The sequence below is a fragment of the Rhineura floridana genome, chromosome 1 (assembly GCF_030035675.1).
Source record: "Rhineura floridana isolate rRhiFlo1 chromosome 1, rRhiFlo1.hap2, whole genome shotgun sequence".
Lineage (NCBI taxonomy): Eukaryota > Metazoa > Chordata > Lepidosauria > Squamata > Rhineuridae > Rhineura > Rhineura floridana.
Genome location: NC_084480.1, coordinates 267881693 through 267896978, shown reverse-complemented (window position 1 = coordinate 267896978; position 15286 = coordinate 267881693). Strand labels below are relative to the sequence as shown.

At 43.7% G+C, this 15286-nt stretch overlaps 1 protein-coding gene across 3 annotated transcripts in view; it reads right to left on the bottom strand.

The window, feature by feature from the left end:
- The window catches only part of C1H8orf34 (chromosome 1 C8orf34 homolog), a 152773-nt gene extending 139035 nt beyond the window's left edge, over positions 1-13738 (bottom strand). For 2 of the 3 annotated variants that reach the window (XM_061600761.1, XM_061600771.1), the window contains exon 1: positions 13197-13738. In XM_061600761.1, coding sequence (XP_061456745.1) covers positions 13197-13265 — 69 coding nt within the window. In that variant the 5' untranslated portion in view covers positions 13266-13738. The remainder of the gene's footprint in view (positions 1-13196) is intronic. The other variant, XM_061600779.1, reaches the window with a different exon arrangement.
- Between the last annotated feature and the right edge of the window lie 1548 nt (positions 13739-15286).

Genomic DNA, 15286 nt, shown 5'->3' with positions numbered 1-15286 from the left:
TCTGTGCTGGAACTGCTTTTCAAGATGTTTTTAAAGTTGTTCTTTAAATATATTTTAAGATGTTTTGTTTTAATATGTTTTTAAATATGTTTTATTTAAAACATATTAAAACAAAGTCTTTTGTTTTTAAGAATCTATAAAGCACGTTTAGTGATTTCGTTTGCCACCCTGGGCTCCTTCTGGGAGGAAGGGAAGGATAGGAATTAAATAAATAAATAAAACACCTGTGTGCATATAAGAACCAGGACTGGACTAGGAACCCCAGACACACATACATGAGTGTTTGTTGTGAATATGCTACATGTTTGTTGTGAGAAACACACAGAAAAAAAATTGCTTAGCATAATGTTTCATACTCTGCCACAAAGGGCCCCCCACAGATGGTTTTATCATTCTCCATGGCATAAAAACATGACACATACAAATTTCTACCCTGACAATGGGAACAGATTCCAATTCTGTATGTTTCCTTGCAGCATACACGCATCACATCCATGTTAACTCAAGGAGGAATATACAACACTGCCTTTCCTCAAATAATGTTTTAAATGACTATGCTTACACATGACCGTGAAAGCCTAGAGATGTCAGATTCAAGAGGGAATAAGATACAGAGAAACAGAGGCCAACAATGAGAGACAGAAAAAAATGTGCCATATAATACAGACAAGGCCTCATATTCAAAAAATGAAAATATTGGCAAGAAATCAAGGCACTACATACAACATAAAGAATGTAGGATTTTACAGAGGATGCAAAACTGATATAAAGTTTTATATCTTTATAAAAGCAAAGTGGAAAGAATATGTATGTCCTAGGCTTTTACTCATCTCCCACACACTTCAAAAATGTAGCTCAAAATGTTCACCACGTTACAGCCATAAGAAAGCTCTATAATAACCACTTTTCAGCTCTCTAAAACTAAAATTTATCATAAAATTAAAAAAAAATCTTCAACCAGTAAGAGAGTTTAGGGAAATATTCAAAACATTTTAAAAAGTTTACACAGATTAGAAGATCCCTTTGAGTAAGGAAAATGAACCCTTTCACTTTTGGTTAATTATTCCTGGAATCGTGATCCTAAATGCAATTGCAGCAAAAGAGAAAGTCCAAGAACAAACTTAGTGTCTAAAAGGGCTGATTGTGCAATTATATAATACTATTAGACCTATATAACCAGTAAAAGTGATACACAGTAACAAATTTGGCCTGAATGCTAATCAAGCCTTTGATTAGGGAATCCAAGTCAGAATGTATGGCCAAAATGGCCCTATCTGTAAGCCACATGTAAAGACCAACAGACACACCTGCCAGCACATGGCTTCACTGTTCAGATTCCTCTTGCCATCTTTGCTTTTATCTTCACCCCCTATTTTTTCTTCCCTAAAAGCCCCCTGTGTTGCCCCACTACTTTCTCTAGTACCTTTCTTAGTCCCAGTCCCTCTCTACTGACATTACGTCTCCAGACAGACTTCTGGCTCTTTTTTCTTTTGTAATTTTCAGAGGGAGAAGGCAGATAGACCTACCAGAGTTCTTCAATATTCCATCAGGCTGGCAGCCACCCTTTTAAGTTTCCCAGAAAGCCCTCTTCCAAGGCATCCCCCCCCCCAAACAGGAACATTTATTACCACCTATCCCGGGGAAAGATTTTAGAAGAGAGGAGGTGGCAGGTGAAGACCACATCAGAGCATGAATCCAGTTGGGCTTTCCCCTCCACAAGGCCATTCTACCACCAGCTGCCCTTAGGGAAGGATCCTGATGACTTTTAATGTGCTGATATTCCTTCTTGTGGTTTTCTAAATGTAGTGTGATGTTAGGAGATAAATAAGCACTATACACATACATACATTTTGGGGAGAAAGGGACAACGGCCAGCCCAATGAAGCATTGAGGAACTCTGGTAACTCCGACCCCCCAAAATTATGCCCCCGCTCCTGAAAGTACAAAAAAAAGCAAAGCGGTTTTAGCCCCTCTTTTGTCACCAACCCTCCTCAAATTCAGGCCAATCTTTTCGATTTTTCAAAAGTTTCTGCAAGCTATACTGTTTAATTCAAGTCTGAGGATAAGGATGATAATTGCATATGATGACCTAAACCAAGGATTAGGAACCTGCGGCCCTCCAAATATTGCTGGACTACAACTCCCATTATCCCTGACCATTAGACATCTTGGCCCGAACTGTTCCATGCACAAAAAGTGTGTTCCATATTTACTCTCCTTAGGCTTGTTTGACTGAACATACAGAGCTGAATCCATGAAGGGGGGGAGGGATGTGCTCCTAATGTCCCAGTGCATATTGCCTAACCCACTCAGTCCCCTACCTTCCCCATGTAGACTGGGGAAGATTTGCAGGGGGCTAAATTTGCATTGCCTTAAACATAAGTAGAACACTTTAAGTGATCGGGGACTGTGATGAAGCAGGGTCCCCAGTTTTGAAGGTGTTCTACTCACATTCAAGTGAACATGAGTAAAAGCCCCCTGCAGACCCTTCCTGCTCAACATGTGGAAAGTTGGGGTAGGCAGGGCCACATGAGTAGGAATGCATGCACATCCCTGTCCCCCATCCACATTTTTAGCCTAGGCATGTTCAGGCTAACAGTAGAAGAGTCATGTCTTTAAACATAAGTTTGCTCCACTCACATGTAAAATGTGAGGGTGTGATTTAAAGTTCCCCTCCATCATCACCCAAAGTCTGTCATCTGCTCCACATGGTGATTTTTTTCCCACTAACCAGGATCTGTAAGCGGGAAAGCAGACAGCACTTGAAATTGCTGTCTACTTTTCATATGATTTAAGATACAGATCTGGCACTATTACATGAAAGGGTCATAGCTGAGTGATAGAACATACATGAAGAAGGTCCAAGGTTCAATCCCTGGCATGTTCAGGTAAGGCTGGAAATATCCCCTGTACGAAACTCTGAAGAGCTATTGCCAGTCAGTGTAGAGAAGATAGAGATGGACCAAAGATCTGACTCCTATGTACCTGAAAGTTTGGTCCAATCAAGAGCAGATAATGCAGAAAGTTAAAAAGGTTCCAGACACCATAGAGAATGATTTTACTGAATCATTAGCTTTGTAGGCAACAGTCTATTTCATCAGATGCATATGATTAAGTAGGCATTGTTCCCTATGAAACCAATTAGACACCAATGCACAACAGTATTTTTTATCTGTTACAAATATGGCTGCTCTTTTGGAGTATAAAAAAGGAACTATTCATAATGTATAAGGAACTGAAATTTCAATCAGGGTAACATATAAGCACACAAATACATAAATACAACTAATGTGGGAGATATAGAATATTAATTTTGTAGGCTTTTCAGATTTTGCTTACTGCATAAATTGTAGAAGCAAGGGCTTGTGCTTTTCACATCACACTTATGCTGTAAAGAGGGGTAGCTAAACGTTTTGGGGCTGAGGGCCACATTGAGTCATGGATGGTCAACCCTCTGGGGGCCACATGTCAAAGTGGGCATGGTCAAAGTCAAAATTTAGTTTCACAATTAATTTTATAATAAATCTCATTGTTTTACATGAATTCATTCAATATTAATCAACTATTTGTTAAGAAATCAGTGCATGGTTAATTATAAGCAATCCCACTCCCTCCAGTAATGCATGTTCAAAAGTCATTTACAGTGCCTGAGAAACACTCATCGTTGATACCCATGCAATGCCTTTCCCACACATAGGATGCTTACTGGTAATTTCTTAAACTTGGTGAAGTTTCTGCTTATTTAAGGTTACTGCTCACTCTCCACTTAAATCTCAGGAGCTGCTCATTCACTGTTGCTCTCTGTCCACTGCCTCCAATCTCTCATGATCCTTCTCAAGGAATGCTTCATGTGCTTTCTGTTGCTTCACTCTTTGGCTACTCTCAAGAATGACTGTATCTCTGTGACTGTGGCCAGATACAGCTTACTGGTTAGAGGTGCTGTAAAGTATGTCTAAAATAATGGTATCAGCAAACTACAAATCGACATACATAAGTGTGAAGTTTGTTTCAGTTTGCATATCCAAATCTAGCTAGTAAACTGAACATTTAGACCACTGTTGTATTTTATGAATCAAATATATAATTTAAAAAAACTTTTAGAATAATTCAACTTTGTATAAAAGTATCAAATGTCAGCCTAAAGGCAGTAGGGATGCATGTGGTGGGGTGCAGCTGCCCGCCCAACACCAGTGTCATCCCCACCAATGTATCCATGCAATCCTGACTGTGCCACCACCCCAACCTCATCCAGTTAAGCAGCAGCAACACCAGTGTTGAGAGGCAGCTCCACCCCCACAGCACATGCTACAACTGCCAAAAGTAACCTTTAAAATGCAACTCCACCCCAAATATCTAAACAGGACCCTATATGCAAACATCATAGAGCATTTTGTGGCTTCTGTGAAAATTAGAGCCAGTCAACCATAATTATTTTTTTAAAAAAAAATAGCTTTGAGGGCAAAAATTCAGAATCCTATTTGGAACAAACTCTTCCACCACTAAGCAGCTTATAATGTTTTTCATACTATCCCTTTGAAAAAGCAATTTCAGCCATTTCACCAATAAAATTAAAAATGTGTCTTACTACCTATCAGACAATCTCTTGGACATTTTATGGAAATAAAATATCCTTAAATACTATTTTTCTCATTTTTACTAAACTGCTTTTGTTATTGCTGGATGGCTGGGTTAGTTTGAGATAGCTCAAACTGGAATTTCTCTCTAGATCATGCAATTAAATACATATTGTTTGCAGTTTAGAATGTACTTTGTACTTTAATTAGAAGCAGGAAAACCACTGGTAATACGGGTTCACCACCATGAACATTCTGAATTAACTAACACTCATTAATGAGTCAGCTGGCAAACAAGGTTTCAAAGTATCCTTGTTCTAGTACGTATCCTAAGGAAGAAAGGACACAAGGTTTCCTGTGGAACAAGCACTAGGGGACAGGGAACCAACAATCAAAATACGATAATCATAAATATCTTTTTGTTACCAATATCTTGGGTTATAGAAATGATAACGTTTGTTAAATTTTCATTATTTCTTAAAATGCTGCAACATTCTCAGATTTGGGGTAATATTAGCTAAAACCACTCCACAATACAGTATTTTTAAATATTTCTTCAGAAGAGATAGTTGTATTCTGAGAGTCACAAACAAAGATGAGTATTCAAAAGCTTCGATCTCAGTTACATTTCAGTACGTAAAATTTGAATATTAGTTTTTTGTTATTATCTGCAAAACATTGAATATTTTTAGAACATATACCTTCTACAGCACAATCCTACACGTTTACTCAGAAGTAACCTTTGAATTCATTGGGATTCACTTGCAGGTAAATGCGCTTAGGATTGCTGCTCTAATGTATAGTCCACATGTTCCCAAATAAATTCATATAATTCATTATTATAACCATCTTCATATGTATATAACTACAATGAATGTACTTATTCTGCTTGATGTTTGCACCACTTAAACCTCTCATTCACTAATAGAAGTCAGTAAGTTTAGACAGTTTTTAACTTTTTAATTATGTGTGTTTACACTGTTGTAACCTGCCCTGGGACCTTTGGGTGAAGGACAATAAATTCTAAAAAAATAACCATACCTACTCTTTTAAAGAAATTAAAGGTATTTTTCCTATCTATAACTATATTTCTTATAATAATAATAATAAAAATAAAATTTTATTTATGAGTCGCCTATCTGGCCGAATTAACGGTCACTCTAGGCGACGTACACTGACATAATAAAATACAATATAAAACCAAAACCACATTCAATAATTAAGCTAAGCAATGTTAAAAGCTAACCCATCCCAGAAATCCCATAGGCCTGCCTGAACAGCCAGGTCTTCAAGGCCCGGTGGAAACTTATCAGGGAGGGGGCATGACGAAATTCGAAAGGAAGGGAATTCCAGAGGGTGGGGGCCACAATCGAAAATGCCCTCTCTCTGGTCCGCACCAGCCTAGCTGTTTTAACTGGTGGGACCGAGAGAAGGTCTTGTGTGGCTGATCTTGTCGGGCGGCATAATTGATGATGCTGGAGGCGCTCCTTTAGATAAACTGGGCCGAAACCGTATAGGGCTTTAAAGGTCAGCACCAACACCTTGAATTGGGCCCGGTAGACAACTGGTAACCAGTGTAGATCTACTAACACTGGAGTGATATGATCACGGCGACGGCTGTTCTTAATCAAACGTGCTGCTGCATTCTGTATCAGCTGTAATTTCCGGACCGTTTTCAAGGGTAACCCCACGTAGAGCGCATTACAGTAGTCTAAGCGGGAGGAGACCAGAGCATGTATCACCTGTGGGAGCAGATGGGCAGGAAGGTAGGGTCGCAGCCTCCGTATCAGATGAAGTTCATACCAAGCCACCCGGCTCACTGCCGAAACCTGAGCCTCCATGGACAGCTGGGAGTCAAGGATGACCCCAAGGCTGCGGACCTGGTCTTTCAGGGGCAGTTTTACCCCATTAAACACCAGGTCCATATCTCCCAACCTTCTCTTGTCCCCCACGAGCAACACCTCAGTCTTGTTGGGGTTCAGTTTCAGCCTATTCCTTCCCATCCATTCACTTACGGAGTCCAGGCACTTGGACATGGTGTCCACAGCCAATTCTGGTGAGGACTTAAACGAGAGATATAGCTGAGTGTCATCCGCATATTGGTGGCACTGCAGCCCAAATCTCCTGATGATGGCCCCCAGCAGCTTTACATAGATGTTGAATAGCATGGGGGAGAGGATAGAACCCTGTGGCACTCCACAATTGAGAGGCCAAGGGTCTGAAACCTCTTCCCCCAATGCCACCTGTTGACATCTACCGGAGAGATAGGAATGGAGCCACCGTAAAACAGTGCCCCCAATTCCCAATCCCTCCAGGCGATCCAAAAGGATACCGTGGTTGACGGTATCGAAAGCTGCTGAGAGATCCAGGAGGACTAGGAAAGTATATTCTCCTCTATCCAACGCCCTCCTCATATCATCCACCAGGGCGACCAAGGCTGTTTCAGTTCCATGTCCAGTCCTGAAGCCCGATTGGAATGGATCTAGATAATCTGCTTCATCCAAGTGTGTCTGTAACTGTTTGGCCACCACTCGCTCAATCACCTTGCCCAAGAATGGTAAATTAGAGACTGGGCGAAAGTTATTGAACTCTTGGGGATCCAAGGAGGGCTTTTTCAAGATGGGCTTTATTACTGCCTCCTTGAGGGCTGATGGCATTGCACCCTCTTCCAAGGATGCATTTACCACTGCCTTGATCCCTTCGTTCAGCCTCTCTTTGCAGCTCATAATGAGCCATGAGGGGCAAGCATCCAGCAGACAGGTGGTTGGCTTCACAGTAGAGAGCACCTTGCCCACTTCCTCAGAAAGAAGAGGCTGAAAACGATCCCACCGGACCAGGATGCAACTGGCCGACTCTAGCTCGCTTCCTGTATCCACAGCGTGCGGAATCATGCTCTTCAGGCTCTCAATTTTATCGGCAAAGTGTTTAGCAAATATGTCACAAGAGGCTTTAGAATGCTCCATGGGTTCCTGAGCAACTGGACCGACCAGGCTTCGGACCACTTGAAACAACCTCCTGGGACAACACTCTGCAGACGCAATAGAGGCAGCAAAGAATTTCCTCTTTGTTGCCTTTGTTGCCACCTGGTAGGCCGCTATTGCCGCTCTAACCAGTGTCCGATCGTCTTCAGAGCGAGATTTCCGCCACCGGCGCTCTAGTCGTCTCACCTCCTGTCTCAGACTCTGCAACCGTGGTGTATACCAGGGTGCTATCTGAGCTCTATTCAGGGGGAGAGGACGTTTCGGAGCCACCCGGTCTACTGCCCTAGTGATCTCCCTATTCTACTCCATCACCAGGGCTTCGACCGGGCATCCTTCAGCAGGCTCCAAATCTCCCAGCACATTCAGGAATCCTTTTGGATCCATCAGGCGCCTGGGGCGGACCCAGAGCTTGGAAAAGTTACTTTTTTGAACTACAACTCCCATCAGCCCCAGCCAGCATGGCAACTGGATTGGGCTGATGGGAGTTGTAGTTCAAAAAAGTAACTTTTCCAAGCTCTGGCGGACCATCCTAATAGGTCCTTGTCCCCTGCGGAGGGTGTGCGTCATTGAGAGGTCTATATTCACCAGATAGTGATCTGACCATGACACGGGGTTAGAAAGAACAGCCCCCATTTTCAGAGCACTTCCCTCCCCTCCTGAGACAAACACAAGGTCAAGAGCATGACCGGCTACATGGGTGGGCCCTATATTACTAAGGTACAGTTCCCAGGAAGTCATGGTTTCCATGAAATCCCAAGGGGCTCCAGTGAGGACGGTCTCGGCGTGCACGTTGAAGTCCCCCAAAATCAATAGGTTGGGGGAGAGCATCCGTACACCCGAGACCACCTCAAGCGCCTCGGTCAGGGAGTCTGCTGTGCAGCGGGGTGGGCAGTACACAAGCAGAATCCCTAAACTGCCCTTTGGGCCCAACCTCCAGTACATGCAGTCAACAAACTTGGTCTCGTGGAGAGGAGGTCTGGCGAAAACCAAGGACCCCCGATAGATGACTGCCACTCCCCCTCCCCGCCTACCAACCCTCAGCTGCTGTGCGTAACAGAAACCGGCTGGACACATGGCCTCAACCGTAGGAGCAGAGGCCTCATCCAGCCAGGTCTCTGTAATACACATCAGGTCTGCGCTCTCATCCAGGATCATATCATGGATGAGCGCTGTCTTTTGCACCACAGACCTGGCGTTACACAACAGCAGTCGAAGGTCGGATGGAGTCCTGCGTCCCTCAGTAATCTTCTGGTGATAGACAGGCCCGGAACAGGGGATGGATATTATGCATCTATCCCTTGTTCCCCTATACTGGCATGGCCTGCCACCTGCACCTTTCCAGGATCTGCCGCCTAGCCTTTTAATATCATATTTATGACGCATTTTAGCTGTCTTCTCTTTAGGAAGATCCTAAAAGTTAGTTTGGTAATTGACAAAAAGAGAAATCAAGAAATCAACTAAAAATGTTATACATTCAGAATTGGTAGATCAGAAATCAAAATAAACCTGTGTCTTAAGCGGGCGTGGGAATAATTGTTATTCCAAATGTTCCCCGGCAAGTTGCAGCCAGAGTTGCCCTTTCATGCAAAATCCCTCTGCATACCCTTGAGGTATGCAGCCTGTCTATTATTTTATATGGAAAATAAGCTTTCTAGAGAGCATATGAAGCACATAACAAACAAGCAAGGCCTGCTCTAGGTTTGAGAGGTCCCATCATAGTGCCCTCTGATGCTCCCCCTTACTACACTGGCAGACTTACCTACTGCTGGAAGTGGCAGCAGTAACATTAAAGATTAAAGTGGGCAGCTATAACCTACCTACCATTTTAATTATCCACAATACACCTCTAGCATCACTCTGGGACACTGTGCAAAATTAAAATCCTTCTTCCCCGCATTTAAAATTACAGAGAGCTTATAGACCTCACTGCCTGGCATAGGGGGCACATGAGCACAGGTCAAAATGTTGAGGTCTATAATGGAATATTATATTTACATCTCATAGTGCACTGGTTAAGTATATGGCCCAGGAAGAACTTGGTTAAATCTCAAATCACAGCACAATTCTAACCACTCTGAACTTACTGAATTCAGTGAGACTTACTCCCAGGTAATTGCAGTTAGGATTGTTGCCTTAGCCATGAACTTAGTAGATGGCTTTAGGAAAACCATTATCTTCCAGCCTCAGCACTACACTCTTGCAATATGGGGACAGCTGACCCATGTTTATGAGATAAAAAATTTTGAGACACTTTTAAAGCTTGCTAAGAACTATGTAAGTGGTAAGAATAGCTTGGCCACAGTGATCCACACTCTGATAACTTCTAGAGTGGGCTACTGTAGTGCTCTCTACTTGGGGCTGCCCTTGAAGACAGTCCAGAAGCTGCAACTAGTACAGAATGAAGCAAGGCAAATATTATGCCAGTCTTAAAAGATCTGCACTGATTGCCAATTAGCTACTGAGCCCAATTTAAGGTGTCTATATTGACATAAAAAGTCCTAAACAACATGGGCCCCAAATCTCTAAAGGACTGCCACACTGACCTGCCCAGGTGTTAAGATCAGTTAGGGAGGCCCCGCTGGTAGTGCCACAACCTTCAGGGATTCAAGGGTGGCAGCAAGTGAGAGGGCTTCCTATGTAGTAGCTTCTAGGTTATGGAAACTGAGGTGCATCTTGCATCATTGCTTTATGCTTTTTAACTAATGGTCAAGATGCACCTATTTCCCAGGACCTTGGCTGAGTAGATGTCTTCCCTCCTCCCACATTGCTGTTTTGTGCTGCTATTTTATTATTTATATTGGTTGGTTTTCTGGCTTTATTTTATTATGTTACTGTATATTGTACTTATTTTAATTGTGGTATTATTGTGAACTGCCCTAGGACTACTGGTTGAGGATGGCCTGTCAGTACTCATAATAAATACATAAGAAGTATCATTGGCTACTCTTACTGAGAAGGTACCAGAATGGTCTAAATTTAGTAGGCTTTAAACATCAGCTATGTTGTACCAGTGCATTCAAAACCCACAGGCCATCCAGAGTTTACACCAACTAGAAGTTCTATATAAGTGGTTCATGAATATGGCTATGCCATATTCAGCAAAGATATATAATGTACTGACTGTTTTAAATTGCTCATAGTATACAAAAAGCCAATATATTTGTTAATGCCATGCTCATGTTTTTGTTCCCTGTTGCTCCAAAGATTAGGACCCAAACCAACAAATTAAAAGAAAGGGGGCTTCAACTAAACAAACTTCCTGTTGGTGTGAGCTATTTGACAATGGAACAGGCTGCCTTGTAAGGTGGCAGACTCACCTTCATTAGAGCTTTTAAAGAAGAGGCTGGATGGCAATCCAATGTTGCAGCTGCAATACTGGGTTTGTGGCTAGACTAGATGACCTTTGAGGTACCTTCCAACCCAATTATTCTCTGACTACATTCACAAAGACAAATCAGGTTTAAATAGATGTGATTTCCCTGACATAAAAACAATACAGATTAGCATAGCATCTGACCTCTAATGGCTAACTAGAACTACGGCAATATCACATTTTGAGAAAAATGTAAATAAAATGTACAAATTAAAACTACAGTATTTGACACCTCTTATAATGGCTAAACAATAAAAATGAAATTGGAGTTGGAAACTGGACACCTCTTTGCTCCTCCATGACTATATTATTTAGCAAGACCGTTTGGTAGTAGTCCAAGAATGGTTTTTGGGGAAGAGGGAAAAAGTACATGTTGCCCAAGAAACAAGACCTATGTTGACTTTTTTATTTTTCATACATAAGATAAATTTGCACAAGACAACCACTTGCATCACAATAATTTTAATGGTAGGAAATGAATAAAATACAAAAAGCAAGATTGCTTTAAAAATACGTTACAGGGAAATTTGGCCAGCCCTGGGATTTTTTTGATGAATAATGATTAGCCAGAAAGTTAGATTTTACTACTAAATCATTCCATAGTTTTATAGATGTTAATATCAAAGCAAAACCTATACAGAGAAATGCTGTAACCTGTGGAGGGGAGAATAATGGCAAATGTAAAAGGACAGGAAGAATTTAAGCCTTAACATACTCCAATGGGATGAGCCACTTTTATAACTATCTTCTCTCTCTCTTCTTTTTTTAATCTGCTTTGTGCTTCCAGCAAATCCTGAATTAATCTCTTGCATGGTATTTTATTTCAGATCAGTCAAAAGAAGATAATAGCTCCGGTGTTATCCACGCTGGCGTGCGTGGCATGCTTAAGACTTCAGCTATCCTCTAGTTTGCTCTCAAAGCATAGTAATGCTGCTTTTGCATTACATCCTGAAGCAAACACTCCCATGTGCTGAGTCTGCATGTGCAGCCCTCATCAGTCCCCCTGTCCAGTGAGACTCCAGAACACTCTCCATCCCTCACGCTGAAATGACAAGAAGGGTGAAGTACAGCTGCCTTGTGCTGTCTTCTGTGGCCGGGCAGTGCAAAGTCACTCTCTGACCCTGAGCCTTGGCAACTAACAGGGCACTTTCCACCCGGGAATTGCACGCAGAGGGCCAGGCAGTGATCCACAAAAGGCTGGGCTATGCACAGACCAAAGGTGACAGATGATTCCACCTCAGTCCACTTTGTCTGACTCTCAGCAAGCCTAGCAACAGAAAATTTAATCAAGGAATGCCTTCAATGGGAGCAGGAGGATATATTTGTACCTCTCTGCACATCCAATAGCTCATCTTTAGCTTGTTGTTTAAAACATTAGGCCCATGTAGGAAAATAACATGTGCAAGAGATAATATATACACACAAAGCACAAGGAACACAATATATATCTAGGCAAAAGAGTTAGGTAAAGATTTTTTTTTAAACCGTGTGTGAGAGAAGAATGTGTATCAATGGGAGAAGTGAAGAGCAGGCAAAAAATTGGGGGGTGGGCAGGTCAGTTAATAAATACCGAATATGTAGATTAATGGGAGCATATCTGTGCAAAAGTCAGAAGAAAGGGTGCACGTGTGGATGCAGTTAAAAAGAAAGAGAATATTAACATTCAAGGAAGACTTGTGTGCCTGTCAGAAAAAGAAAAAATTCAATCGGGTTGCCCTGTTCACTGTGAGCAAGGCTCCATCCTTGTCCTTAACAGGTACACAAAAGGTACTGGCATATTACTGGAGCTTCTTCCAACAGAACACTGTATGAGGGGAGAAGCTGGGCTTGGTATGGTTCTTCTGTGCAATTCTTAAAAGAACGGGAGCCTGAACTAAAAATGGGGGGGGGGGAGAAAGAGAGTTTGGAATGGAGATGAATGTAAAAGCAACGGGGAAAGAACAATGAGAATAATATGTGTGAGAAAGAAATAGGAGGCGCAGGCAACTGTCGGAGATAAAGCATGCTCTCATGCAAACTGCAGCGAGGCACAGATGCACAGGTAGTCCCGCTCGCAAGCGCTCAGCCCTCGGAACAGCAGCACTTGTTCCGAGTGTTTTGCATTTCAATTAAGGCGAAGCGGAAAGTTAGTCGGTGTGACCCGCGAGCGCTTTTGTCTGGACGGATTGCGCGCGCGCGCGCGCCCAGGGTGCCTGCTACCGGAAAAAGCCGAGCGCTCCGGGCTCGGTCCAAGCAAAGAAAGCCAGCCGGTAGCCCGACGCCGCTTACCTCGAAGAGGGGCCCGATCTTGTTCTTCTCCAGGTAGGCTTGAATCCTGTTTTGCTGGTGAGACGCCATAAGATTAGCTACCGAGGCGAGGGGCTGGCGCTCCCGCGTTGCTGCTGCTTCTGTGCCGCTTGAGGTCCCTTTTCCCGGCTCTCAAGCAAAAGCAGGAGGGAGGGAGGAGCCGGCAGGGCGGAGACTGAGAGACCGAGGCGAGGTCCAGCGAACGGCGTTAACTGGGCTACCTAGGAGCCAGTCCGCGCATTAGAGCATAGCCCAGGATGCTAGGCGGGAAAAAGCTGGAGTCTCTTCCTCCATTGAGGTGGGAATAGGAGCGCGCGAGCTGAGTGAACCGCCTGGTGCATGGAGAGAAGAGGGGCTGGAAGCAAGCAGAGCTCTGTGTGGGCTGTGTCTGCCGCTGTACACACACTCGCTCCTTGGTTACAGGGAGCGAAGCCCCGGCTCCAGTTGGAGCCGCCTCGCCAAGCTTGCCTCCCTAGAGACAGCGCCTCTCGCAAAGCCAATGGCAACGGCGCTGTGCTTTCCAAGCGCGGCCAGACGGGGGAGCCGCTTCCCTCACAAATGGAAAATGGTTTCCTAGGCGTTGTGGCGTTCTCCCGCCCCCAGTAAAGAAGACGGGAAATCTTACAGGAGCTGGAATAGTGTACATCGTAATGCAGCATGCACAGAGGATGCTTCTAAAATGCGTGTTTAACGTCACTTGTGAAAACGCTTTCGGACGCCAGGAATACAAACCCTTCTAACCTTCAGTTTCAGGATATCTATTTCAGGCAGGGTCTTTCACGCGGTCTGTTTATTATTCTCTTCGGCTGTTAACAAGGGAGAGGAACAAACTCCCGCACAATCTGGATCTCCTTTTTTGCCCGTACGCACAAAATTTGGGAGACTTTCTATGATGGAGGGTTTACAAATTTTAGAGAACTATGCAAGTATATGAACAGCCTGTAGAGAACCATCTATCTCTGTGGTTCCCAACCTTTATGAGCACGGGACCCCCTTTATAAGCTGGAAAAAAATTGTGACCCCCCCCTCCCCCCAGGGAGGCAGGCTGGCTGCCAGGAAGGAAGGGGAAAAGCATCTTTTCTTTGCAGGCTTGCTTCTCTTTGCTTCACAAAAAGCCCTCTCCTCTCATCCTAAGTAAGAGTGTTGCCAGTAGTGGCAGTGCAAGGAGATGGGAATCAGTGATAGTAATCCCCTCTTCCTGGTAGCTCCACCCTCAGCCTCCTTTGGTATCTGCCATGTATTTTATAGGCAGATGCCTGCCCTTAGTGCCCCTGAAAGAAGCTCTGGCGCTTCAGCAAAAGGCCTCCCCTCTCGTTTGGAGCAAGGGGAAGGTGTCATCTGCAGCGGCAGTGGAAAGCAGACAGTGTAGAAGGAGTGAAGACTTTTTTAAAAAAATTAATAATTCATTTCTTTACTGTTCACGGCCCCGTCTGGATTACTTCCCGGGCCCCAGGTTGGGAACCACTGATCTATCTTGAATATCTTGACACATGACTTTTTTCTCCTACACGTGAACCAGACAGCCCCAGTAAAAAGATTTAATAGTTTTTCAGAAAGATGTTGAGGTGAGTGCCCCAAGGTGTACTGCCGACCATTACTGGTGGGGCTGCCATCAAAAATGCTGTTTCATTAAAAAAAGGGGGGGGGGAACAAGGGCTACTCAAGTAGTATGGTGAGGCCAGTGGTGGGCAACCTCTTTCAACCTACAGGACGCATTCCCTCCCAAGGAACCTTCAGGGGCCACATGCCAGTTGTGGGTGGGCAAAAGCGGATGGAGCGATAGGCTGAATTCCAACAACGCAATACTGTAGTCAGAAGTTTCAACATACACTCATCCAAGTAAGCAAGAGGCATTTTCATAGTTACCAGCCAGACAAAAGCACTCAAGGACGGTGGAAAGATCAAGGCTGATGAGGGGTGTAGCCTACAGGTAGTCTAGAGGACCACATGAGGTCTGGAGTGCTGCTGCTGCTTTAAGGTTTGGCCTTTATTTCTGGATAGAGATTTTGCATTGGGGCCACTCAGAAGTAAATTCCATTGAGTTCAATGGGACTTACTTTCAGGGATGTGTC